The sequence below is a fragment of the Lagopus muta genome, chromosome 7 (assembly GCF_023343835.1).
Source record: "Lagopus muta isolate bLagMut1 chromosome 7, bLagMut1 primary, whole genome shotgun sequence".
Taxonomy (NCBI): Eukaryota; Metazoa; Chordata; class Aves; order Galliformes; family Phasianidae; genus Lagopus; species Lagopus muta.
In genome coordinates this window covers 41,874,277-41,898,737 of record NC_064439.1, presented here as the reverse complement: position 1 = coordinate 41,898,737, position 24,461 = coordinate 41,874,277, and the positions used below count along the sequence as shown (strand labels likewise).

At 45.8% G+C, this 24,461-nt stretch overlaps 2 protein-coding genes and 1 long non-coding RNA gene across 13 annotated transcripts in view; 1 reads left to right on the top strand and 2 right to left on the bottom strand.

The window, feature by feature from the left end:
- Positions 1-39: 39 nt before the first annotated feature.
- Positions 40-5,963, bottom strand: CDV3 (CDV3 homolog). Of its 3 annotated transcripts, none has more exons than XM_048951320.1 (5): positions 5,555-5,963; positions 4,130-4,209; positions 2,928-3,064; positions 1,821-1,983; positions 40-505 (listed from the first exon to the last, which is right to left on the bottom strand). In XM_048951320.1, exons 1-5 carry the CDS (start codon positions 5,783-5,785, stop codon positions 499-501), a joined length of 618 nt encoding a protein of 205 aa, XP_048807277.1. In that variant the 5' UTR covers positions 5,786-5,963; the 3' UTR covers positions 40-498. The 3 variants fall into 3 exon arrangements, with proteins under 3 accessions (XP_048807277.1, XP_048807276.1, XP_048807278.1); XM_048951319.1 differs by having other exon boundaries at positions 40-934; positions 5,555-5,960; XM_048951321.1 differs by lacking the exon at positions 5,555-5,963 and adding an exon at positions 5,303-5,435 and having other exon boundaries at positions 40-934.
- Positions 5,964-6,063: 100 nt separating this feature from the next.
- Positions 6,064-24,461, top strand: part of LOC125696076 (uncharacterized) — a 65,329-nt gene continuing 46,931 nt past the window's right edge. For 7 of the 8 annotated variants that reach the window (XR_007378184.1, XR_007378180.1, XR_007378183.1 and 4 more), the window contains exons 1-2: positions 6,288-6,441; positions 6,592-6,707. This is a non-coding gene — a long non-coding RNA (uncharacterized LOC125696076). Of the gene's footprint in view, positions 6,168-6,287; positions 6,442-6,591; positions 6,708-24,461 lie in introns of those variants that run through there. The other variant, XR_007378179.1, reaches the window with a different exon arrangement.
- On the bottom strand, positions 9,302-23,108 carry BFSP2 (beaded filament structural protein 2). Of its 2 annotated transcripts, XM_048951316.1 has the most exons (8): positions 18,670-18,777; positions 17,254-17,399; positions 16,779-16,862; positions 15,403-15,559; positions 13,941-14,102; positions 11,372-11,503; positions 10,375-10,595; positions 9,302-9,552 (listed from the first exon to the last, which is right to left on the bottom strand). In XM_048951316.1, exons 1-8 carry the CDS (start codon positions 18,733-18,735, stop codon positions 9,549-9,551), a joined length of 972 nt encoding a protein of 323 aa, XP_048807273.1. In that variant the 5' UTR covers positions 18,736-18,777; the 3' UTR covers positions 9,302-9,548. The 2 variants fall into 2 exon arrangements, with proteins under 2 accessions (XP_048807273.1, XP_048807272.1); XM_048951315.1 differs by lacking the exons at positions 17,254-17,399; positions 18,670-18,777 and adding an exon at positions 22,662-23,108 and having other exon boundaries at positions 16,779-16,861.

Sequence of the window (24,461 nt, the reverse complement as noted above, 5' to 3'; positions counted from 1 at the left end):
TCAGAAACAAGGAAGGCATTTTTTTTTGGTGGAAAATAGAAAAAAAATGCTTAGACAACTGTGAAAATGGCTAATACAAACAGACCATTCAAACCCATCAATCCTCCAATCTGATACTGAACGAGTTTTAATTTGTTTCACCGTTGCTTCAGTACAGCTATCTAAAAAGGTAAACAAACTACAGCTCTGTGTTATACTTGGGTAGCATGGGTGGTATGGTATGCTCCAGAAGTCCCTGGTAGGCTATGGCTACACATGACAGGATTCCTCGCAAGGGGAACAGGATAGGTTTTTCGTTAAGGTCACTTAAATCTTTGTTATAGCAAATTGGAACCAAATGGCTGACTTCTGCAGGATTTCTGACAGGAATCCAGTAGAGCTGGTTTCAAGTTTCAGATGGCCACTAAAACAGCTGTAACCTTCTCTTCCAGAAGTTGTGATCCACATGGTGTCCACAATGAGTGCAGCAAGTCTGAGGTAGTCAACCTTTACGAAGGCTCAGTATCTGAACATAAAAAGATTTTGAAATGACCACTGGCTGTAGGTATCTTTCTGAGCAATTAAAGAACACCGATGACTCTTGTTCAATCATTTACATTAATGTGCCCCATATCCAATGGAGAAGTTGTAACATACGTTTCCACAGTGCAGGAGAACCGATCGCTTATGTCAAAGTATTCTGCACTTGCTGCAGCAGATCCAGCAGAAATAAGGTGGCATGTTCATCATAGCCGTTAGCTGTAGTTTAGTTACCTTAGTAGAAGGGTTACCAAAAAAGCATTCCTTAACTGTAATGTGTGTGCAGCTCTACTGATCCCCAAGCACAGCATACTGGTTGTCTAGCTGAAGTTTAAGTGCCTGGTTTTTTGAGACCTCATCCCTACCTCTAGTTTTGTGTTTTACTACTTCAAAGCTCTTCTCCATTTCTTTATCCCTATGGGAAAATAAATGTAATCAGTAAGTATCACTAGCTTGTAAATTTTTAGTTGATTTCCACCCCATTCCAACAAAAACATTATATTATGAACAGAAAACACTAAGGTCTAGAGTTTTAACAGAACAAACATTCCCAAGCAAATCTTGTAAAACCTGTTTGCTAGAATCAAGCTTATCTTCAACTGCAATTCAGGTTACACTATACATTTCAATATTAACGTTCTCTAAAATAAATTCAAGAACTTTTATGAAAGATAATGTTTTGAAAATAGAAATCCATTCACTTTCTGGAATACTCAGATTTCCACCTTTGCCCAATTTGCACCACTCAAGCCCTAATGCACATCTCATTTGCCAAGTAGACAAAGTCACACCAAAACCAGAAGGAAACAGCTCCAGCAAGGCTGTGCTGATCAATATCACATCAAGAAGTCAAAACACCAAGCAAATGAAATAAATATCAGGCTATTTATCTTCCCTTACTTAAGTTACCTTCACATCTCTGATGAGAAGGAAGCATGCTCAAGACATTCTAATTGTTTTTCTGACAACTGATATCAAAGATCCTCATCGCAGCTGGCATCTAATGAAATCAGTTGCTGTCAAGAGCAAAAACATTCTACTTGGAAAAATCCCCCAGCAAGTCAATTAAGTAGCTGGGAATCTTGTTTGGCTCTCTTACTGGGCATCATCCTATACAAGTTATCACAAGGCAAGCCCTTCCTAGAGTTAGAAAATATAGTTAAGAGCTTTCCCATCTCTTTGCCAAAGAGACTGATTTTTTTCAGTTCTTTCTCTGTGGAAAGATTTGGGCTTAATCATTTTAACAACATAAAAACACAGGTAAAAATCTCTCTCTCAAGGAATGAATGCAGTGTACTTACTTTCGACTGTCTACAAGCTTGGCAGTAGACTGCAGTGATGGAAACTGTGTATCACTATAGATTTCAGGTGGTCCTTGCTGTGCCCTCCGAGGCCTGCCACCCTCCCTGGCACCGGGCGGCCTGTATACACCGCCAGTCTGAACTGGCTCTGGGGGTTCTGTAACTAGTTATAGGAACAACATGGAGACAACAGGGTAAGTGTGCATTCATCATGGAAAAAAAACAAGAGAAAAATTACCAAAACCCCACCACCACACATACACAGAAAGAAGAACCTTACAAGCACATCACTACATTTTTTAAAACTTGGGAAGCAAATATTCCACATAAGGCATTTTAATTTTATCTATACTCAGTAGTTGAATTGAAATGCAGCTTTGGCATTTTGCTCCCCAAAGTTTAGAGCCTCAATCTCTAAGAATACCTTTATTTGGGTTTTTTGGTTTGTTTGCAATATATTAGCAGCTTGCATTCGAAACCCGAGATCTAAACATGTAATTATGTACTTGCCAAATCTCATTTACAGCACCTCTCCATATGCTGAAGGGAACACTCAAGTAGCTTACATTTAAGGTAAAAGCCTACAATAACACATTTTTTTTTCCCCTTCTACAGGTACAAAAACAAACACATCCACCGATACTAAGAATTGAAATTAAACAATTTAAAGTCTTCTCCCAGTAAAATAATTCATTTTGCAATGTCATATTCCATGTACCCTAGGTCTGATTTGAAAGAACAACAGTGTGCTATTAATGATTGAGCCCTACTCAGGAAGTGAAACACTAAGCATCAGATACAGGCTGGCCACCCACTTATCACCAAAGCAATATTTTTTGACCCACAGAAATGCTTTCAACTGATTTTCTGCAAATTATGAAGTCAAGGGAACAAATTTAAAAATAATTAAAAATGAGATGCTTTCCATCCTCCCCACTTTGAAGCCTGAAATAAAAAAAGACAGCTGCCATGTTTGCTGTAATTATCTGACAGCTTTATCAACTCCGTTCCTCAGAAGCCCTCACAGGAATAGGAACTACTCCTTGCACTCTGCCTTCTCAGTAGCTCAATTCTTACTGGTACAATCAACAACCAAGTCACATTTACCAATTGTTTCAACAACAGGTGCTGGTGCAGGAGCTGACTTGTTCCAAGGACCAGATGATCTGTCTACAACACCACTGGTTTCCTCCCAGTTGTCACTAGGTTCTTCTCTTTTTTCACTTTCATCATCTTCCTTTTCACTGTAAGAGATAAAGTGAAATGTATTACATGCTAAATACTACTAATCAAGAAGTCACTACATCCTCCTTCCCCTCCCTCCCCCCCCCCCCCTTGAGTACTTTGTATCTCATTTTCAGCTAAAACATCTCCTGAGCTGGATAATCAACAGCCTCCAGTGGGTTTGTCCTCCTTCTGCTTGTCCAGTCCACCCTTCAGTCTGCAAATTAAGTCATTACAAAATCCCCTGACAGAAAGTGCCTGAAAATACACCAGTGTCAAAAGCATTCAGAATGCTGGCCTTTGTCTGGAAAAGCACAGCACTGGCTTTTCAATCAGCAGAGCAGCCCACTTGGTACTTGTCCATTCAGACACTTCGCTTATCTGCTCTGCGACTGATGGTATGGAGAGCTTGTGGACCAGAAACCTGTAAACAGCCTAGGACTAATTGCCTTCAAAGAGGGAAAAAATTGATAATGAAGCAGATCAATGCTGAAGCTTATCAGTACTTGAAAGATCACATGATATTTTCAGCCTAAAACTGGGGTCATTAAAATCCTTTTTCCAACTTGATGAAACCTTTTTATTAACCAGAAGAGATTGAAGAGGACTTACTTTGGATCAGACTACAGGAAGAATCTAATGAAAAAGCAAACAAAGCATCTTGGATGAAGCTCACAAATGCAGTCCTGTGGGTCTCATCACAAACTCGTGGTTTTATCAACTATATTTTTGTACTCTTTAAACAGAGATGCAAGCATTCAGGAATTTGCTCCAGACTGACTCAGATATCCTTACATCACGCAAGTGATTCAGGAGGAATTACCTGGCATTACTCTCAGAGAAATTCCCCTTCTGTTATCTTTACATAAGTGGAATTTTAAGTACTTGGAGAAAACTTTAAGCCTCAAACAAAAGAGAGGCCCAAAACATCAAAATGACAGATAGCCTAAGCTATCCCACAGCAATCAGACCTACACTAGCAGAAACATATCAAAGCTCTCTTTAAGCACACTCTGGGGAGAAAAAACAGTTCTTTGAAACAGCAAGGATAAGTCTGATGGGGAAGAAAGGGGAAAAAAAAGTACCTTATTTGCATCGACTGAACTCTAAGACCACTATAATCAATTTCTTCTTTTTGTTCAAACTCTTTCCAGTCATCCTCTTCCTGAAAGAGAGAAAGAAGCTGTTACCATCTTTCTACCGAAGGGTGAAGAGATGATAGCCAAGATAATACAAAGAAAACTAAAGGCGAATACGCAGCTCTGTGGCAAACCAACCTGTGCACCACTGCCAACAAGGAAAAAGATCCCACTCTTTCCTCCCCAACTTACTGCACATTCTCATAACGTGCCTGTGAGTTAATTTTAACTGATTTTAACTCACTACAACAGTCACAAAACGCCCCAGCAAAAAAAGGCATTCAAGTGAAAGATAACCACATCAGCTTAGCAAAAAACTAGAAAGGCAAGCAACACCAAGTAGGGAACAGAACTGTGCAATAGAGAGCTGTGAAATGCAGGGCAAGACCTCTCCCTTTTACTGAGCTTTTATGACAGCTTGAATGCTTATGAAGCTTTAGATTTACTTTTCCATCATATATTTCACAGGATACAAAGAACAAGGAATATCCTGAATCGCTTCTAGCCTCTGAGTAGGACATGAGGAAGGCGGAATCCACCTAAGTGTATCCAATTTTGTCCTTCAGCAGGTCCCGGTGTTATTAAAGTAGGGCTGAAGGAGACGAGAACAGATGAGCAGTTCTCCTTAGTCACAGGTTTGAGACACGCTGCCTAATTAGCAGTTACATACTTCCTGCGTTACACCGCTTTCAGCATGCATGCCAACGGCTCGGTGTCCTTCCAGTCGGGCAGCTAAGGACACAGCTCCTTTGAGGAGCCCTGCACACCACCGACCTGCAGCACAGGCTGCGACCTGCCCCGAAGCGACAGCAGAAGCGGCTTGGAGTCACCGCACGGCCTGCTAAGGACTCAGAGGCTTCCGCACACATGCGACTCCACAGCTCCGAGCTCGCAGACTTCTTATACCCCCATCTCCATGGAAACAGCACAGCTCCCAAATTAATGCACCTTTCGCATTTAAGGAACTTGATTTCCAACCCAAGCCACCAGAGCCGCGTTCACCGACAAGAAAAAAGCAGGAAGGTTTTCCGTCGCCCTTGCTACAGCCAGAAAGCCGCGAGCACCCCAGCGTCAGCGACACGCAGTGCGAGGCCCCAAACACCAGCTGCCAGCACTCACCTCGCGCTCTCACCGCCACCACCACCACCACACATCCCAAGCCCTCCCGGCAGCGGCTCCCCCGGCCGGGCTCCGCGCCCCCAGCAGGCGCAGCCCCGTGCCTCCCGCGTGGCCGCGGCGGGGCAGAGCCGCCCGCACCCCGCGTGGCCGAGACGGCGCCGCCCCGGCGCTCCCCCTGCCGGCAGGAAGGCGCCGCGGCCCCGCGCCCGGAGGCGGCCGTGCCCCTTCCCCCAGCGCCGCCCCGGGCCGCACCTTGCTTTTGGCGGAGCCGCCGCTCGAGGCGGTCGCCCCCGAGCCGCCGCCGCCGTCGGTCGGGCGGGGTCCTCCGGCCGCAGCGGCCGCTCCGGCGGCGTTGGAGGCGGCGCTGGAAGCGCTGGAGGCCGTGGAAGCCGCGGCGGCGCCGCGGCCGCTCTTCTCCTTCCGTTTCTTCTTGTCCCGCTTGGCGAAGAAGTCGTCGAGGCTCCTCTCCTCGGTCTCCGCCATGGCGGCGGCGGCGGGGCCAGGTGCCGCTCCTAACGGCGGCGGGAGGAGGCAGGAAGCGGCCGGGCCGACAGGTGCGTCCCCAAGCGCTTAGCGGCCGGCCGGGCCCGCCCGTTACGCGGCGGCGGGAGGCTGCCGCACTCCACGCCGGTGGCCGCCGCTTGACACGGCACGAAGCGGAGGGGGCGCGGCTAGAGCCAGGGGGCGGCGTCTTCCGGCTGACGCGCCGCCGGGCGGGAGAGCGTGGGGCGGGCGGAGACTTCTGCGCGTGCGCCGAAGCCCCTCGGCCAACGAACGGCCGAGGAGGAAGCGCCCGCCGGCCAGTCGGAAGCCTCCGGGGCGAGCCGCTGACGTCGCGACGCTAGAATGCGTGGCGTGCGGGGAGGTGACGGCGCGGATGGCGATTGGTCGAGAAGGGGCGAGGGCGGGCGCACCGGGGACCGTTGGGCTCAGGCGGCGGGATGGGTGGGGCTCTGGTTGCGCGTGCGCGTTGGGGCTTCTTGGCGCGTGCTGGGCGCGGGCGGCGCCGAACGTTGGCCGCTTCCCGCCTCGGGATAACGGCTCATTCCTCTCAGCGCCCGCGGAGCGGTGCTCGTACGGCGCTCCGATAGCCGGGATATCAGTGCGTCCCTCGTGAACCCTGGGGCAAATTAGCCAAGGTGGGGCTCGTACCCCGGGGAGACGCACCTCACCGGGTGCCGGTGCGGGGGCTCAGCTCTGAGCGGTGCAGCAGGAGCTCTCCTGAAGGTTGTTCACCCAGTGACACTGAGAGTGCTGCGTGGTCAGTGAGGCTTTCTGTTTTACCATAGGCACAATTGCATCAGTGGAGAACAAATTCCACAGTGAAGTCTCGTTCTCTGTGTCCATAGGAGCACCTGGTCTCTCACATTGCCCTCCTCAGCTGGTAGAAAGTTGCTAAGGACAGGTAGGTGGGAAAGTCTTCGAGTCTCTTTTGCCTTCCCTTGCATTTGCATTGCATTTCTGCCTGGGAAGCTCCCCTATCTCTGCACTGCACGGTGCCGTGACTTGCAGGCTCAGTGCTGATAATAAAATGCAACTAAGCAGATAAGTTGTATCCCTCAGCTTTTGTAGCAGAGAAGCTAATAATGGCCCATAAGTACAGTGCTGTGGGTGATTTTAAGATACGCTTTTTGTATTTCAGCAGCTGGTAAAATGTTTTCATTGCATTATTATGGGAAATCCTTAGTATCAGGCTGAAGAATGTGAATCTGATACCTTTTTCCTGCTTTTAGTGTCTGTGTCTCTTATCCCTTGCAAACAAAATAGTGTAAGGCTGGAATGACCAACTCTGGATTAAAAACTTAATACCTGTCAGGAGCCAAGTACCAAGAGAAATTTCAGCTGTTAAATGTCGAACAGACTTAACATAGTTTCAGTGGAAACCGTGGAAAATAGGAGCAATGTTTTAGGCCTCTGAAGGCTTAGATCCAGATTTAAAGACACGACTGAGTTGGCACTTTATAGGAAGCATTAGTTATGTGGCTATGCCTAGATTTTCCTCCCACCTCTAGCTTTATGCAAAACTGCAAAAACATGCTGATGTGCAGAATTTGTAGTCAGCTGCAAATGTGTTGCGTTAGCTTATATGGTTGAGATTGTTGTGGTGTAATATATTAGAGTCATTTAAAAAAAAAAAAAAAGGTCATTATTGATGTTCTTTTCCTCTGAAATTCGGTGATCTTCAGTCCTTGAGTAGAGGACATTTGGCTGAAGAATGGCTTGCAGGCACAGACTAGCAGAAGTAACATTTGCAATGCAAGGACTTTATCCAGAATGCCTCGCAGCCGTGACGGGAGCATGACAGCATGACATCAGCTGACAGGTTCCTACTGCATGACATATCATTGACCTGTGCAACCAACCCTTGGTAAGATGCAGTGTTCTGTGTGCCTCTGCTTAGGTTCAGATTTGCAGGGAGGACTTTGTCTCTTTTCTCCCCCATGTTAGTGTGTGGCGCAGTGTGCTTGCCATGGCGTACTGCCATGCCTGCACACCTTCACTCTGTCCTGTGGTTATGATGTTTCTTGCCAGGACACTGTTCCCTGTGCATCTTGATGCATTTTACATATACCAGGGAATGAAGCAGTACTGCATGTTGTAGAAATGCAGCAGTAATCACTATGCATGTGGAGAAGCTGCAGAAAGGGAAAGCAAAGAGTGTTGTGGGTGACGATGCAAAACTTGGGGAAGAGTTAGAAACAAACTTCCACTTCCAGTCATTTTGTGTTTTGCCTTATCCTGACTTATCTGTACCAAATTATCTCCATCCTGTGAAATGAAGGTGGGAGTACCTCAGACTGCTTTGACATTTGCGGATCACAAGATAATGCAGAACATTAACTTGGTAACTCTTAGGCAGATGCCTGCCGAAGGGAATTGGAGAAGGTGCTCTTAGGAAAGTGCAGCTGCTGGGCAGAGCAGCTTGCAAAAGGGTCCTGGTTCAGTCTCTGCCACAGCAAATCTGCTTAACAACAATCCAAGGATCTGTGTCATTGCATCTCATGTACAGCTCTTTATGGCTATTATCTGTCATCACCACTACTCCTGATGGATTCTCAACTTGATAAATTCTGCACAGATGTGGAAGAAGGTTTTATCACTGCTCTGAGCAGCATGCATTCTGTAAGAGAAAAAAGGGGTTTGCCATCATCTCGTTCTTTTGGGTTGCTGGTTAATCTCTTAACGTCTTAGAAAAATCTTCCAGGCAGTGCATGCTCACAGGGCTTTTTGTTTCCAGAGATTAGTCAAGAAATTGTCTGTCAAATAATTGCACCAGGAAGGACTTTCCACGTGTGGGGAAATGTGCATGGAAAGGTTTGACAGTTGTGTGCTGATTCCTCTTATTCACTGATGGATCAAGTGTAGTGGATTTGCAGTGGATTTGAATCTTAACTGTCATTAAAAATGAAATAGTTTTGTTAGCTAATGTTTCAACTAAAAATTGAAATATCTTCAGCCTGTCACAGCTGCTATATGCAGTGTTCTCTAATATATGCCATTTCTAAGTAGTCTTTGAGTCCGCTTAATAAACCGTCTTATCTCTTTTTGTAAGTATCTGTGTTGTGAAATCCTGATCCAACAGAGCGGACAATAAAAGGATGTGACCCAGACTGCAAACAGAGATGCTGTTGCTCTCCTTAACCTTCAGCTTTTCCAAAAGTTTAGTTTAGAGTCAAAGCATATTTGCTAAGTACTGTTTGGATGCTTGCATTAGTGCTCTTACTAGCTTATGCATTGCAGAATTAATTGCATCAAGTTGATGCAACAGTTGAATTGCTTGGGCTTCATTTTAACTACATTTCACTCTAATGAGCTGCTGGTCTTGTAACACAAGAGTACTTGCCATTTGGGCTGGTTGCATAGTGCAGGAGTAGTCCAGTCTTAATGCATTTGTACTAAAACCAAGAAACAGACCTGGTGGGAAGTAGCAGCACTATGCTGCTAACGTAGTCCCCCTCAGCTATCACAAAAAATACTGAAAGAAAAAGTGAAACAAAAAAAACTCTGATATTCTTTATTTTTATTATAATTTTAACAACATGAGTAAATTGAAATCTGTAAGCAAAGCAATTACATGAAGAGGGTCTAATAAAGTTGTTCAAGCTACAACCTACTTTGATTGTTGAATCAAACTGAATAAAGCAGGCTGCTTTGATGGGCATTTAGCTTCCAAGAACATACTTAGCAGTGACATCTTCTTTTGCTTTGAGTGGCAGTGATCTTCTATAGAATGGGAGTTTCATGATCAACTGAAAGTTAAAAAATATGATTCATCATTACTACAAATAAGACAGTTATTGAACTAAATGTTCAGTTCAGCTGGTGAAATCTCAGGACCTGACTGTGCAGCAGAAAACAAATCTGATACACTTTTTCAGGATGAGTAAAAACTTCTCCCTGAGGTGAGCAGAAGAGCAAGTCAAAATCTGGGATTCAGATCCTCAGAAGTTCCATGACTAACAGTGAATAAGGATCTTAAAGCACACACTCACACACACACAGATAACAAAAAACAACCAGACAAGCAGTCCAGTGCTGTAAAAGAGTTTACAGGCCGTTCCCTGAGGATGACTGTTAGAAATCTGAAATACGTTTCTTCAAAAAGGGTCACTGAACAGGCCAAATTCTGTTCTGAGACTTCAGAAGCAACTTACGTGATTAGAAAGGGAACTTTCCCAGGAAGACAGCTTTAATGTTTTGACTGTATAACTGGAAGAGGAGGGAAGGTGTAACGTACCCAAGGCAAGAAACAGAAACAACAGCATGGATGGTTTGCAGCCAGAGGCATAGCTCCCAGGTGGTGCAGCTGCTGTTTAATTTCAGATTTTGCCTTTAGGGAAGTGGGGCTGATGGACCTTCTGCTGTATTTTTAAACTTCATTCTTTTGTGACTACTGAAAAGCTGTTCTGTCCCACATATCAGGAATTTCACCACGGCTGGATTTGGGGTGTTCTTCCCCTTTGGCAGCTTCTCCAAACCTATCCACCTACCACCCAGCTTTAAGAAACCTGAGAACTGCTCTAGTCACATTCTCTTCCCAGAGTGCCCATGCGTGTTTCAGATGAAAGTACCTGCTTTGCTCTCCATCCAGAAGGCAGTGATATGCAGCAATGTCTTTCTCTAGCTGCTGCTTGTTGGTCAGCAGATTCTCACGATCCCGCTGCTGCTGCTCAGTTTCTGCTTTGATTTCTGCCATCTCTGCCTCCAGCTTGGAAATGACAGAGCCCAGGTTCTGCAGTTCGATCTCATGCCAGTGCTTGGCATCGTATAGGGAATTCTCCAGACCCCTCTTCTATAAGGCCAGATATTAAAATAGTTTTAATATGCTTCAGAGTAATCTTTTTTTTCAGGTTTGGCCAATATATTCATTGACTATGCTTAAGTGGCAATCTAATATTATGAGAGTTTCTCTTGTTAAACTGTCTGAAAAACATGTATTATCATTACAAAAGCTGAATCAGTTTGGTTCCAAGGTACTAGGCTCCTCTTGAAAGCAGGCAGAGGAGAGCAACAAAGCTTGTGACAGGGTTGGGAGGCATGTCCTGTAAGGAGGGGCTAAGGGCACTTGGATTACATTGTCTGGAGAAGGCCAAGAGGTGATGTCATTGCTCCCTGCAGCTCCATGAGGAGGGGAAGCAGAGGGATGTGCTGGCTCTGCTCCTGGGAACCAGTAGCAGGAAGGGAAGAAAACAAAGCTCCACCAGGGGAGGCTCAGACTGGACACGAGGAAAAATGTCTTTACTGTGAGGGTGGTCGAATACTGGAACAGGCTTCCGAGTGAGGTGGCTGGTGCCTCATGCCTGTCATTGCTCAAGGCATTTGGACAATGCCCTCATAATATGCCTTAGCTTTTGGTTACACCAGGAGAGGTCATGCAGTTGGTCTAGATGTCACTGAAAGTCTCTTCCAGCTGAACTATTCTACCTTACAGAATACAACCTGCCCAGCAATCTCAGTGAAACTTAGTATTGAGTATGGAGACACTGAAGACACAGTGAGGGCATGCTCTCTGCAGAAAGCATGATGAAGTCGCACAGAAGATAACCATTCAAAACCAGTGTTACCTACCAAGGTTCTCAAGGACTCAGTTTCAGCTTGCAAGCTCTGTATTTTGCAGGCAGTTTCATGGAACTCAGTTCTCAGGCCCTCTACCAGTTCTTCCTCTTGGCTTCGCACTGCAGCTGTTGCTTCAGCCTGTTGCTGGTGCAAGATTATGGCGTCTAGTTACAGTGTACTCAAATTATAGTTTAGTTGCCTTACATTCCAACATGACCATTAATATTTTTTTTTCAGTTTGTGGCAATTCTGATTCTGAGTTTGATCACTGTACATTAAATTCCATCCATTATGGTTTGGTTAGTTACTAGTGTCTAGGCACTTACTGTAAAATGGCCTACACATGTAAGCATACATACTTTGTCTATGTCAACAAAAGCTATCCAACATTCCTACTGGCAAGTTTAAAATCACCTATGAAAAGAAAACATTGCTGTAGTTATTCCTTGTCTTTTTTTTGTAGCCATACTATAACAATTTTCAGAAGTTAAGTGCTTTCATTTGGCCCATTTGATTTCAGATATATTCACACTGTGTTTATTCACATAGGATTCTATGAATCAGAGAAGAATTTATATCACAAAGGGCAGAAAAATAATTTCTCTTAATTGAGTTAAGTTACGCAATTTAATGCTCTTGTTGCTTGCCATTTTTTATATATGTTACATTCAGGTGCCTCTAATATTGCTGAAGGAGAATATACTTTAGCCAAAATAGAATTTCTATACTTCTAATGGCCTTTTAAATACACATTCATATACTTCTATGCTATTTTGTGGTCTAGGTTTTCAGGCCGTAGCTCTGGGCTCTCTAACAAGAGTAATTGATTCTTCAGTCAAATCCAATCCAGATTACCACTGAAATTAAACCATGTATAATTCTTCCATTCTACCTTGAAAATTCCTTTTGGTTCTCTTCTGATTTTCTAATCATGCATATTTTTATTGTACATGTTAAGATCAAATAATAACAATAATAAAACATCATTAGGTATAAACTGTTTTTGTGCATAAATACCCATGAAAATCAACCCAAAATTGCAAGTCCACCTGGAAGAAAAAGTAAGTGAGGCAAAGAATAGATCAGAGATTAAGGAGTTCTCATCCTCTTTCAATGCTGCAAAAGTGAAAAGACAAATTTGTCACCATTTGGATGACAAAATGGTGTGACCCAGCAGCACAGGGAGGCTGGAAAAGGCACTGATCATATTTAGCATAGCTCCTGTTACCGGTAGAAATAGTAACAAAGTGTATTTATCTGGATGAGATACAAAGCTGCATGATCTGAGTTTAATTTGGGGACAAAAAGAACCCAAGCTAGAATGTTGTACCAGAACCTGTTCAAAACCAGAACTGTTCTTCCCAGAAATCTCTGATACTCTGGTTCTTTCTTCCATTAGAAAAGCAAATCAAAACAATTACAACTGCAACAAATCTTTGAAGTGAGAAGAGATCTGACTAAGGTGGTGAAGTAAGGAGGGGCCAGGCTTTGTCTGCCTGTCAGTTTCTCTGCCGCATCTGATGGTGGCCTCGATTGAAATCACAGCTGTGGGATCAAATGGTCATTTTGAGCTGGCAGTTTTCTCTCCAAATCATATCTGTGAGCAGATGAAAGGTTGGAGGTACGAAGGAAATGGAGAGAATGAAGTTGCGACTGACAGTTTGCACAGAGGAGTAATTAGAACAGAAAAGTGGGGACACTGAAGAATGTGGGTCCTCCAGGATAAACTCTTTGTTGGCTCCCCTGTACTCCCTTGTACATTCCCTCGCATCTTAGATATCACTGTCATACGATCTGTTTTCCTCATTTTGAATGTAGACACCCACTCAGAACTTGCATATGTCTTTGCAAACGTATTTCTTGCTTTTCTCTTTGGCACCACCTCCCCCTTCCTCTCCCATAGTAACTCTGTAGCAAAGGACAGATGAGACTGCATCTTTGCTAAATATCTTTGCAGCACAGCTGTAGTTATGAGTTGATGTGTCACTACCAACTCAGAATTAGATAGCTGTTAAAATACAGGATCATGAACTTAATGCTTCAGTTTTGCACAAATACTTCAGTTGGGCAGGAAAATGAGTGATTCTTTGTGACAGAGGAAGAGCTGCATTAGAAGGCTGGTTTAGATTCAGCATCAAGAGAGGAGACAACTTCTAAAGAGAATATCTATTATCACTTTTCATTTCCAGTTTTCCCCCTGCCGCCAAAGGAAACAATTTCAAGGAGAAATGCATGAGGAATGCATAGCTGTATAACTAGCACAGAGTGAGGTATTTTGCCCTTTTGATTTATGGGTCTCTGTACATTCTCCAGAGAAGGAATGGCCCCAGTAAGTAGGGTAATGATTGGTGCATCCTCCACAGGAGGTATCAAGTGATTAAGTTCATTTTTCTTAGCCAATGTTGCAGAGCCCTTAGAATCTCCCACAAATACCTGTGATGCCAGCGGTGCCATTTCCAAACAAAAGCACCAAAACCAAAAGCCAGCCCTTGAAGTTATTGCAAAGTGCTGGGCAGATTTTAGGTTTGCTTCAAATCTCTAGACGTTGGAGTCACTTATGGACACTGGCATCAGTGCTTACCTTGGTACGAAGCAGGGCACCTGCCTCAGCACGATTCTTTTCAATGTCTCTCTCCCAGTGGATTCGGATTTTTTCCAGTATGTTGTCCAGGCCACTTCCCAGAGGAACATCAAGTTCTTCCAGCTGAGATCCAGCAAGCTGTTTGTACAATACCTTCACATCCTTGAACAATAATAACAGACATAAGAAAAAGTGAAATGGATCACTGAATGGTAGCATCAGAGAGGAGTTTGAGGAAGAGCTATTTTGGTGCCACAGAGAAATTAAACCTGGTCCCCAGCGGTGCCTCAGTGTTAGTGATTTAGTGCGCTAGAGGGTTTCTTTTTCAGTGGCACTGGCTGAATGCAGAGGGAGAGGAGCTGCTGGGAAGCTGGTGTTTTCTTTGTGCCACATGTACAGGTGGAGAAGAGCATCAATACCAACTTTGTTTCACAATAAACACTGCAGTAATACATGGAAGTTTAAAGGGGATCTTGCACATCTATTCCAATTTTCCATGTTTTCCCTCTTATCTAAAAGAAATTCCATCTTTCTTGTGGCTTGCAGTGGTAGTGAAGCCACTGGTCACTTTCAGCAAAAAGCCAGTCCCGGGCATAGGCTCATGAAAGTGGGGACAGGATGAAGCTCTCCCTTGGCACCCCAACCCTCCACATGCCTACCAGCATTGCCAAAATCTTGTGTCTGGAAAAAATCAGCTAAAAAAAAAGTCAGCTGAAAGAAATGTAAGGACAGAGCCTCACATCCACAGTACATCCCAATTCAATCTCTCCTCTACTTTAGAGCCACCAGCACAACTGCTGACTGCCTCCTACATGAGTTGAGCAGCTGCCTAATTGAGGCCCCATTGGTGAAGATCTGGGCCAGATGCTGAAATCCTTGCTGAAGGGAATAAACCACAGTCATGCAAATAGTGCAGGTGAACGTAATGAGTAACTGGGGATGTACTGCAAAGCTGGGCAATATGGTGATCCGCCTCAGCTGCCTGTTCCTGCTGCTTCCTTCAGCACACTGCTCGAGGGGTTCAGTTTTGGGAACCGGGCATTGTGCTCAGCTACATCCTGAGCCACATTGAGTTAGGACAGTGTCAGCTCAGCAGGACTGGAGCCAGTCCCCTGTACAGGCATTTTCTCTTTACATCTCTGTGGCTGTGAATCTGACCTTTTGCTTCTGGGATTTCCACTTTCAGATGTCCAACCTTGTGAACGTCTTGTCTCCTATCCAGCAAAAAAATGGGGTATGGACATCCATTCAGTGCCATATTTATCAGACAGGAAAGAGCTGACACTCACATCTGTGTAACCTTATAATGCCTCAAAAGTTAGCACTGTAAATTAACAGAGAGGAGAACAGTAGGAAGTTTCCCCCATCAGGAGATGGCAGGTGCAGTGCTCCAGTGCTTGCTCTGCCCAGTGCACGATGCCAGCCACACATTAGCTCTGCAACACCCCAAGCCGGGACTTACTTCTTCATGAGTCTTTGACAGCAAAGTTAGCTCCTCTTTCATGCTTTCTATCTGGCTCTCCAGATCCATTTTAGTTAAATTAGCATCATCAATCACTTTGTAAAGGGAATTAATTTCATCTTCCACTGCCTTTCTGAATGGCTGTTCATTTTCATACCTGTAGAGAGGAAAATAAAACAGGCACAGCTCAGCAAGAAAAATGTGCATCTTTTTAACGACACCATTTTGTTAATTAGCTCTTGTGTCCCTGACAGGCACATGAGATGTGCTCTGCCTTCACCTTTGCCTCAACGTACCTTGTCATTAACACTGAGCCTAATGAAAGAGGCCAGCCAGCCAGCTGCGGTGCAGTAGTGTCAGGCTGACAGCACTGATAAGCATGGGGAGGCAAGTTGTCTTCCACCAGGCCTGATGTTTGTATACCGTATGAATACGTGTGGATTTTTCTGTTTCTCAGTGTGACTGCTGTGGCAGCTGCCGCCGCCTGCTCCTCCCTGCCATACTCTCAAGTCATCAGGACATACAGCACAACAGCAGTGTGGTGTTTCTCTTTCTCTCCACTGCACACACACTTTATTTTTTAAACGACTTAAAATACGCTTGTAGCCTAGTGGATGTAAAGCAACAAGCAACGAAAAGACAACCCTATGAACATGACTAATGCACATTCTGATGTGATTAAATAAAATAAAGCTGAGGGGAGAAACAGAAGTTTAAGGGAAGACAAAACTCATGGGAAATGGCTATTTGTAAATGCACAAGTCCATTATGAGCAAAACCTAGAAGGATCAGGCCCTGTGAGTAATACGGAGCTTCATGTGTTCATGTACATAAATATTAGGCTTTACAAACAGAAAGACTTTTAAAAAAAGTTGTTTATCATTACTTTGGATCTTCTTTCACTATTCATTTATCTCAGTGAAGAGAAGGAAAATAAATGCAGCCCATTTCTCTTCTGTTATCTGATGTTTCCACAGCAAGGTTTGTAGTGGTGCACTGTTTGTGTTTCAGGTGCTGCAGCAGAACAGCCAACAGTTCTAAAACCACGCTGCAGCACTGCAAATTGGAACTAAAAATCACACGAACGCTTGCCTCTGTAAAGTTTCAACACTAATCTGAATGAATACTGGCCTCTCAGGAAGAGATCAATGCCCTTATATCAAAGAATAACACTACACATGATTAGATTAATAAATATTAATCTTCAGAACCCATTTCAAAATAATGCTAGAATTGTAATTATTTTTCTGTGTTACAACAACCCTCCCACATTAGGTGGGCAAATAGTCACTAAGCCTTACAACCCCACTGAGTAAGCATTTGCCAAGGCAAAGCATCAGGGAAGCTGGCCAGCCAGGTGCAGCCACAGGTCTTACCTGTCCTTAAAGTCTTCAGCAGAGGCCTGAATGTTCTCGGTGTGCAGCATGAGACGGGCGTTCTCAAGGACTGCTTCGCCCACCTGGAAGGGAGAGACAACACAGCTCAAGCAATTAGCACCTCACACAGGCACTACCTGCACGGTCCATCTGTCTTAAGCAGATGAACAGTTCTGATTCTGAAAATAATCTTTCAGCCTGGGGCTGTTCACATGACTCATTCCAGGTAATTTAATCAATGAGTTTTGTACATATCAATTCACAGTTCGTCTGCAAATGGGCTGTGATTTTTCACCGACATGTTCGTTGCTCCTAAAGATTCATCTTCTTGTAGAAACACATTCATCCTGACTGTCAGCTGGTCACAAGGGGTAACATTCATTACTGCACACAGGGTATGTTCAGCATTTAAGTCCCACTTAGAGTTTCTAGATACAGTTTAAGGAGCACTTATGCAGCTCCTATTCTACTTCCCATATCAGCAGTCCTCCTCAGGGTCGTCATCTTCTGTGAGCCAAGGAATATTTGATGCTTGTGCCTTGAGTGAGTGGTCCTCAGTTCCCAGAGCACTGTTTTTCTTCTCTGATGGGATTGCATACGCTCTTGCTGTAGATACAAGACCTGGGAAGCAGTCAGTCTTCAAATATTACTACAGCAAATGTGAAGAGCTTTGGAGAGACTGTGCCAATAAGACTGTGGTATTATTGCTAGGATTCTTTGGTGTAGCTTTAATCCCCAGGAGGCACTTGAGGGGCAATGAAATCTGAAAGGCTTGTGACACAGCACCCTGTTGGGATTCAAGAGGGTTATAGAAAATGATAAAAAAGGCCACAGCCTGCCCTAGAGCATCACATGCACTGGCTGAAGAAAGGTCCAATTTGCTATTAGGGTGACAGCAACCACTTAAATCAGGGGCTCCACAGGCCCGGCCATCTGAGACTGCTGCTGCACTCTAGAGGAGCTGAACCAAGCTTGAAGCCAGAGAGGCCATGATGAGGCTGAAGCTGGGGACCTTCCTGGAAACTCACTCAGTACAGACCCAGTCCCATTGTCTGCACCTCAAGTCCTTGCCTCAGGGAGTGGCTGCCATGTGACAGGGTTGGTATTGAAGGACCAAGAGTGGGACGCTGCTTGGTGCTACAGGAGCCTGTAGGGCTGCGACGGTCTGAGTAAACAAACATCTCTTTGGTCTGTTCTAGGAGATACGTACAGAGATTTGTGGTTGAAACCAAACCACCACAGGAATAGGAGCAGATTCTTAAGTGAGCCAGGAAAACCCTATATGTAGAAATCTTACTTTGGATAATTAAGTCTGCAGCCGTATGGGATTGCAAATCCCTTGAAGTGTTCTGTCCTGTTCTCCCAAGGTAAAACACACTGTGGAATATGGGGCATCAAGGCTGCATTCAGACAAGTCACCCCAAGTACTGCCAGTGGGATCTGTGCTGCAGTGCGATCCTCCTACCTCCTCCACAGCCTGCTGCTCAGTGAAGGGGGTGGAGGGGAAAATGCAATGCCGAAACCTTGGTATGTGATGTGATAATTAACATCAGTCATTACAAAAAGTGGCCTGCTGCCATAAATTCTTACAAGCACATAGAGTAGGAGAGAGCTGGGGAATATGAATATCTTATTCCTTACATTGAGATGTTCTTGGTGGAGGTTTGGAAGTTAGTAGCACTCCACATTTTTTAAATCTGAGGAGGTACTGGAGTAAAAGTAACAACTTGCTTACTTCTCACCTGCTGTTATAAGCAACAGGAAAAGATAACTGTACAATCAATAAATGTACAATCAGCAGAGCAACATGGTTAGATTGGTATTCCACAGATCATGTAATTAGAATTATCATGGTGGAAAGAGATAATCAAAAATAAATGAAAATGCTCACCCGTATCCTAGGCTTGCAGAAAAAAACACTAAAGGGAGCAATCTCCAGAAAGAAACCCATCCCCATGGCAGTCAGCCCTTAAATGGGTCTAGGAGAGGTGCAGCCAGGCTCCAGCCCTTCCATCACACAGCTGAATCGCCTTCACCTGTGCTCCATGGCTGACTCAGTGCTCACCTCAGGTGATCAATCAGTGCTTCAGGCTATGACACAACAGTTCCCATACAGTGGCCATGGCTGGAGGCCCATTCCTACCAGCTTTAGCTTAGCCTGGCTTCCAGACGAAACAGAACTTGTGCCATTACATGTTGAGCTGACAGTTTTTCTTTTATAACACTGGGATTTCTTGGCCAGTTCCAAATAATATGCTAGAGGACTGGACCATATAAAAAGCTGCAAGTTCCTACATGTGTCATGAAAGTAATATCTAGACAGAGGGGCTGAATTCCACAAATGTCACCAAGGGCCAAGATAAGCCTCAGTTTAGGTCTGAGAAACCTTCAAAGCACAGAGTAATGTACGGAAGTCAGAGATGTTACAAAAGTTACAGGTGTGGGCAGAGAACATGTCTTGTAGCATAGCAGCCAGACCAGCCACAAGACCCTTTCGTGCTCTCCAGCACACAGCGATGGCTCAGTGTATGGGGCTGCTGAATCACAGCCTGAGCCTCTGATTGACCACCTGAGGCGAGCACTGAGTGAGCCACAGGAGCACAGGTGAAGGCAATTCAGCTGTGTGATGGAAGGGGTGGAGCCTGGCTGCACCTCCCAAAGCCTTTGGGGCAATGCTGTTGTGTCCCTTTTTTCCCCTTGCAGGATGGAGAAAAGGCCATGTGGCAGCAGCATGGTTGACCCACGCACCACTGAATCTTCTTTCCTCAGTTTTAGAAAATTTGATCCTGGAATCTTTTTTTTTTTCCCCTTTGTTTCTATAGAAATTACAGCATTTTATTCTCCTGCTGCCACTCATACATGAATGGATGAAGCTGATATTTTTTCCCTCACTCTACTCAATGTAAATAAATGCTGCCCTGTGATTTGCCCTGACCTGCCAAAACAAGTCAATTTGCCTCCAGCTGTGAGCCCACACAGTTGCAGTATCTGACCGAATGTCTATGGAAAATGAAAGCCTTTGAGGAAAGCGGGAACATTTTGCCTGCAAATATGTACGGTGCAGTTCAGAGAGATGTTAATCACAACTGGAGAAGTTGAGTTCAGTGCAAAATGGCTCATGGTCTGCAATGGTAGCAGGAGCAGGAAAGAGCTGCTAATTTTCCACTGCCTGTGTTTCTGCCTCTATGCGGAGGCAAAATGTTTCTTCCAGGTGCTTTGTAATAGTAATCCTGTGGTTTTGCTGAAGCACTTGGGATAACCTGTTGGTCACAGCTGACCCCCTCCAGCAGGCAGTAAAAACCCCTCACAGACCTGCTGCTGGCACCAGATGCCTGGTGGTAACTTCAGGGCTTTGCAACATGGTACAAACCTGAACAGTGCCACAGAAATAAAAGCGGTATGAAAAAAGGATTCGGAAGATGGCAATCACCACTGTAATCAGCAGAAGTGAGCTGTGTACCATTTAAATGCAGCAGTGAACCTGGAGGATTATTACTCCATAAACCAAATTTCATGAGAAATTCTAATTTACGTGAGCCCTTTTACTGGCTTAAAAAGAGGAGGTGTAAGACTCCCATCTAGTGGCTCTCCCCTTTGATGTAGATCTCCTAATCAACAACTAGATCCAAACACATAGCATTATGTGAGACTGATTTGCAGTCACTCTGCTGACACACATAGGAAAAGATGCAATGCAGCACTTTAGGAAACAGCCTTGCTTGTGTCTGCAGACCATGGGAGGGCCCTGCTGGCTCCATTTGCAAAGCCCAAAGCAGGACTGTGCTGCCTCGTGGGGCTGCTGCAGGCTTTGCTCTCTGCCAGGATGGCAACTTAGAGCTCAAATACAAATAATAAAAGCTCCTTTAAGCCCCATGTTGTCTTTCTGCATTTGGATCTGTGATGCACATGCACCTTCTGAAAGTGTGTTTTTCCAGCTCAAGTTAACACTGAATATTTGTGATACGAAACAATTAGAATGCCTCAACCGTTTTCTGTAACTTCACCTTGTGGGTGTGAAAACACAACTTGAACTTTTAGCAAAGATATCATTTGAATAGAAGCTACTGATTCACCAGGCTGCACCGACACCCACGTTCACGGGGTTATGTCTGGCAGCAAGAAAAACCGTGTGCTTCGAGCATGCAGACTGCGTCCTTGCTGATGTGTGATGGCACTTACAGGCCAAACTTAGCCCTGGTGGCTGGCAGTTTCTCATTTTAGCAGAGACCTGTCCAAGTTTGGGACTGCATAATTTACCACACCTTCCGAATTCTTAGCTATGGTTTTTTAATAGCTTTGCATAGTTCTGCTGTTCTTACCAATGCCTGATGACTTTCTGGATGCTGCTGAGTCCATGGCCTCAGGTGTGATAACGAGTCTTATGTGTTGATTATTCATATAACAGAAAATCATTTGGGCTTTTAATTTTGCACATGATGCCTTCACAGGAAAACTTTAGGAGACCCTGGCTTAATCTTTCCTTCTACATGCTGAAATGAATGGTTTCTGTCAGACCATTGTCTCCAACACATTCCAGTTCAAAGCTAGGCCAGACTAAAGGCTCATGATCCACGTGCTGCTGCTCAGGTGCCAAGCACTGACGTTGCAATGCTTTTGGGCAGCCTCGCACGGCTGGGCCTGTTTTCAGAGCCCAAAAGAGAAAAGCATGAAAGTAGCAAGAGTGGCCTTTTGTTGTGCTGCCTTGGGAAAAGTAGCTGCTGCATAGAGGCTGGGGAGATTGATGTGTACCCTGTAAAACCTGTAATGTTGCCTGCACACAAGGTTAAAAGCTAACAACCCCACCTCACAGCTGAATGTGAAGGTGGTTGAGGTTTATGCTGTCATAGAATTGGTTATCCCATTGCACATGGGGTTCAGGCAGCATTTAAGGCATTCTGGGTGCAGCCCTGCCCTAAAAGTGCAGCACACTAACAACACACCCTCTTTCCTGAGCCAGAGGTACAACTCTGTGTTGTATACACCTGTGGCACAGCACAGAAGTTCTTGTGGAATGTGAAGCTGCCTTTCAGGCCTCCTGAAGACCACCCAACAGGGTCCTAAAAGAATTGCCCCCTCTAAGACTGTTGTAAGACATCAGGGGTTACGAGTGGCAAGACTATGGGCTGGAGAGCCAAAGAGCTGCAACCCTCAAGGGGCGCTGAAGGAAGGAAGCAGAGCCTCATTCTCCCTGCAGCAGGACACCGGCAAGCAGAGCCTGACTGCTTCCAGCTCCTTTACTCCCAGCAAAAGGAATCAGGAGGATGTGATCCTTTGGGGCTTGTTGCTGGTCCACGGCATCAATGTGAGCTTGGCACCCCCAGGCAGTGCTTCTCTTTAGAGCCTCCCAGGACTGCACAGCCTCTGCCCTGTGGGGATGCGGGAGCAGGGGATGGCCACAATGGGAAGCAAGGGGATGGAGTCGTTCATTTGCAGTCATGTAATGATTATTTTTCAATAAATAGAGCTTTTGGAAAACGTGATAAAGCAAACAAGGGAATAAAGTAAAAATCTGAATTGCTAATTAATAAAAAAACCGCCAACACAACCAACAGGCTTGTAATGATATCACGATGATGGATAAGCTAATTCGGTCCTAGCCGTTTCCTTTTAATAATTTTGATGCTCAGCTTAATAACCACAGCTAAGGAAGAAAAATATTAAAGAAATCGCCCATTTCCACGAGAGCAGAGTATGGCACTTCAGGGTGCATTTCAATCACTCCCATGCACAGGATGCCTCAGGCAATTCTCCTCCTTAATAAGCATTTTCCACGGCACGCTGCGAAACGATAAGGCTGTAATTATCACGAGGACAGACTCAACACCCTCTGTGTCGGCTGCACGCACCAGGTTATGCTGCGCTCCTCCCCAGCCCTGCGCTCACCTGGTGGTACACGGCCTCCCAGCTCTCCCGCAGCGCGCCCCAGCTGCCCACACTGGAGGACTTCTTGTCCAGGTAGACTCGGATGTGCTCTTCCAGCTCCTGGTTGACCTGCTCGAGGGCCCGCACCTTCTCGATGTACTCCACCAGGCAGCCGTTCAGGCTCTCGTAGGAGAGCCCCCTGCCCTTCTCCAGCCCCGTGGCCAGGGGCACGGCGGAGCAGGAGCTGCGCAGGCCTTGCAGGAAGACGCTGCTGATGCCCAGCGCTCGGCGGGACACACGGGTGCCCAAGCTGCTCACTCCTCCGGTGGGCACGGCACCCACATAGACGCCGGGCGGCCGCGACAGGCTGCCCACGCTCACCCGGCGCCCCGGGCCCCCCATGCTCTCGGTGGCAGAGGAAGGGGCTTGCTGCCCCAGGAAGGACGACCGGCGCCTGGGCAAGGGCATGGTGCCGCTGTGGCCTGCTCAGCCCCGCCGCCAGCCCCGCACTGGCGGGAGGGATGTGCCGAGCCCAGCAGGTCGGGGTTCGGTGGGGCTTTCGGCTTTGTGCGACGGCTTTCTGGAAGGCGGGCTTTGTGCATTGTCTGGGCGGCCGCTGGGTCAGCAATCCATTTCAGGGGAAATCTCCCTGCTGCTGCTGCTGCAAATGTGGCAGATGAACAGCACAATGGTGTTTACAGGCACAGCGGGGCAGGAATTCATGAGAGCGTACGTGTGAAAATGCCAGCGGTGTTTTCTGAGCTGACGTCCGGATGATCTCCTGCCCTAATCCATCTATCCGTGAATTACAAACACACTAGCTGCTTGCTTACTCTAGACAGGCCCTCCTGCAGCAAGACATTACTTCAAGTTAACTAAAACCAACCTCTGAGGCGCCTGCAGAGCTGTGGCCATGCCCAGCTCACGTTTTGGTGCTGCAGGGACTTGAATCCCTCCTCATTCTATGGACAGCTTCTGGATTTCTCGGTGTTTTGGCCTCCCCAGGACACGCAGACCTGGCCCAGCAGTCTCAGCTCAGGGGCAAGCACCCTTCACGTCTCTGCTTGGCTTTTAAGTACAAACACAATGAGATTGCTGGAGGTCAGGTTGGCACTGCTCCTTTGTGTGAAGCCTGTGGACACCGCAGCATCTCACAGCTCTGCATGTGGCTCTGAGTACTTTCTCAAGTGTAGTGGACTGAGGTTTCCAAGCAAACTGGACTGGCTAAAGGAGAGGAATCCTCCAGTAAGTTTGTATATTCCAGTGACAACTTGATTTGTTTCTTTGCCAACTTGTTCTCCCCTTACGCCCCCTTTTCAAAATACCCAGTAGCTGAAGATCTGATTGCTTTTGCTTTTTGCAAGATGCTCAGGAAACCTTTACTCTGTCACCTCCAGCAGTTTGCAGGAGGCTGTTTAGTATTCCATCAGGAGGATCACAGGTACCTCACTGCATGTTGCTTGTCCCACACTTTCCCTCATGCCTGTCCCTGTCCACACACAGTTGTGTCTTACTGCCTGCCCTGCAACTTCTGAGGGAAGCAGTACATCACTCTGTGATTCCGAGTGGAAACACCCAGTATCTCTAACATTTCAATTGCATTATCTTAGGAAGCCTGGGGCCCACATTCACATCTGTGTTTCAGCACAGAAGAAACGCACGTGTGGGACAGGGAGAAAGGAGGGGTGAAGATGCCTTTATGGCTCCCAGCCCCTGAGGGAGCTGCATCTTGGTGCAATTCCAGCCATTGTAATCAATCTGTCAGATTGCTCTGGGGATCCACAGACACTGGGACTCTGCTGGCAGGTGGTACAGCTGGAC

What these genes read in the sequence shown, in the direction of transcription:
- CDV3 (XM_048951319.1), bottom strand. Translation starts at nt 5,785, where the DNA reads ATGGCGGAGACCGAGGAGAGGAGCCTCGACGACTTCTTCGCCAAGCGG. An exon ending in GCGGCTCCGCCAAAAGCAAG is followed by an intron (nt 4,210 to 5,554) that starts GTGCGGCCCGGG and finishes TCTCTCTTTCAG; the next exon opens with GAAGAGGATGACTGGAAAGA. An exon ending in GTTCAGTCGATGCAAATAAG is followed by an intron (nt 3,065 to 4,129) that starts GTACTTTTTTTT and finishes TATCTCTTACAG; the next exon opens with TGAAAAGGAAGATGATGAAA.
- BFSP2 (XM_048951315.1), bottom strand. Translation starts at nt 23,108, where the DNA reads ATGCCCTTGCCCAGGCGCCGGTCGTCCTTCCTGGGGCAGCAAGCCCCT. An exon ending in GCTGAAGACTTTAAGGACAG is followed by an intron (nt 15,560 to 16,778) that starts GTAAGACCTGTG and finishes TCCTCTCTACAG; the next exon opens with GTATGAAAATGAACAGCCAT. An exon ending in TGTCAAAGACTCATGAAGAA is followed by an intron (nt 14,103 to 15,402) that starts GTAAGTCCCGGC and finishes TTATTGTTCAAG; the next exon opens with GATGTGAAGGTATTGTACAA.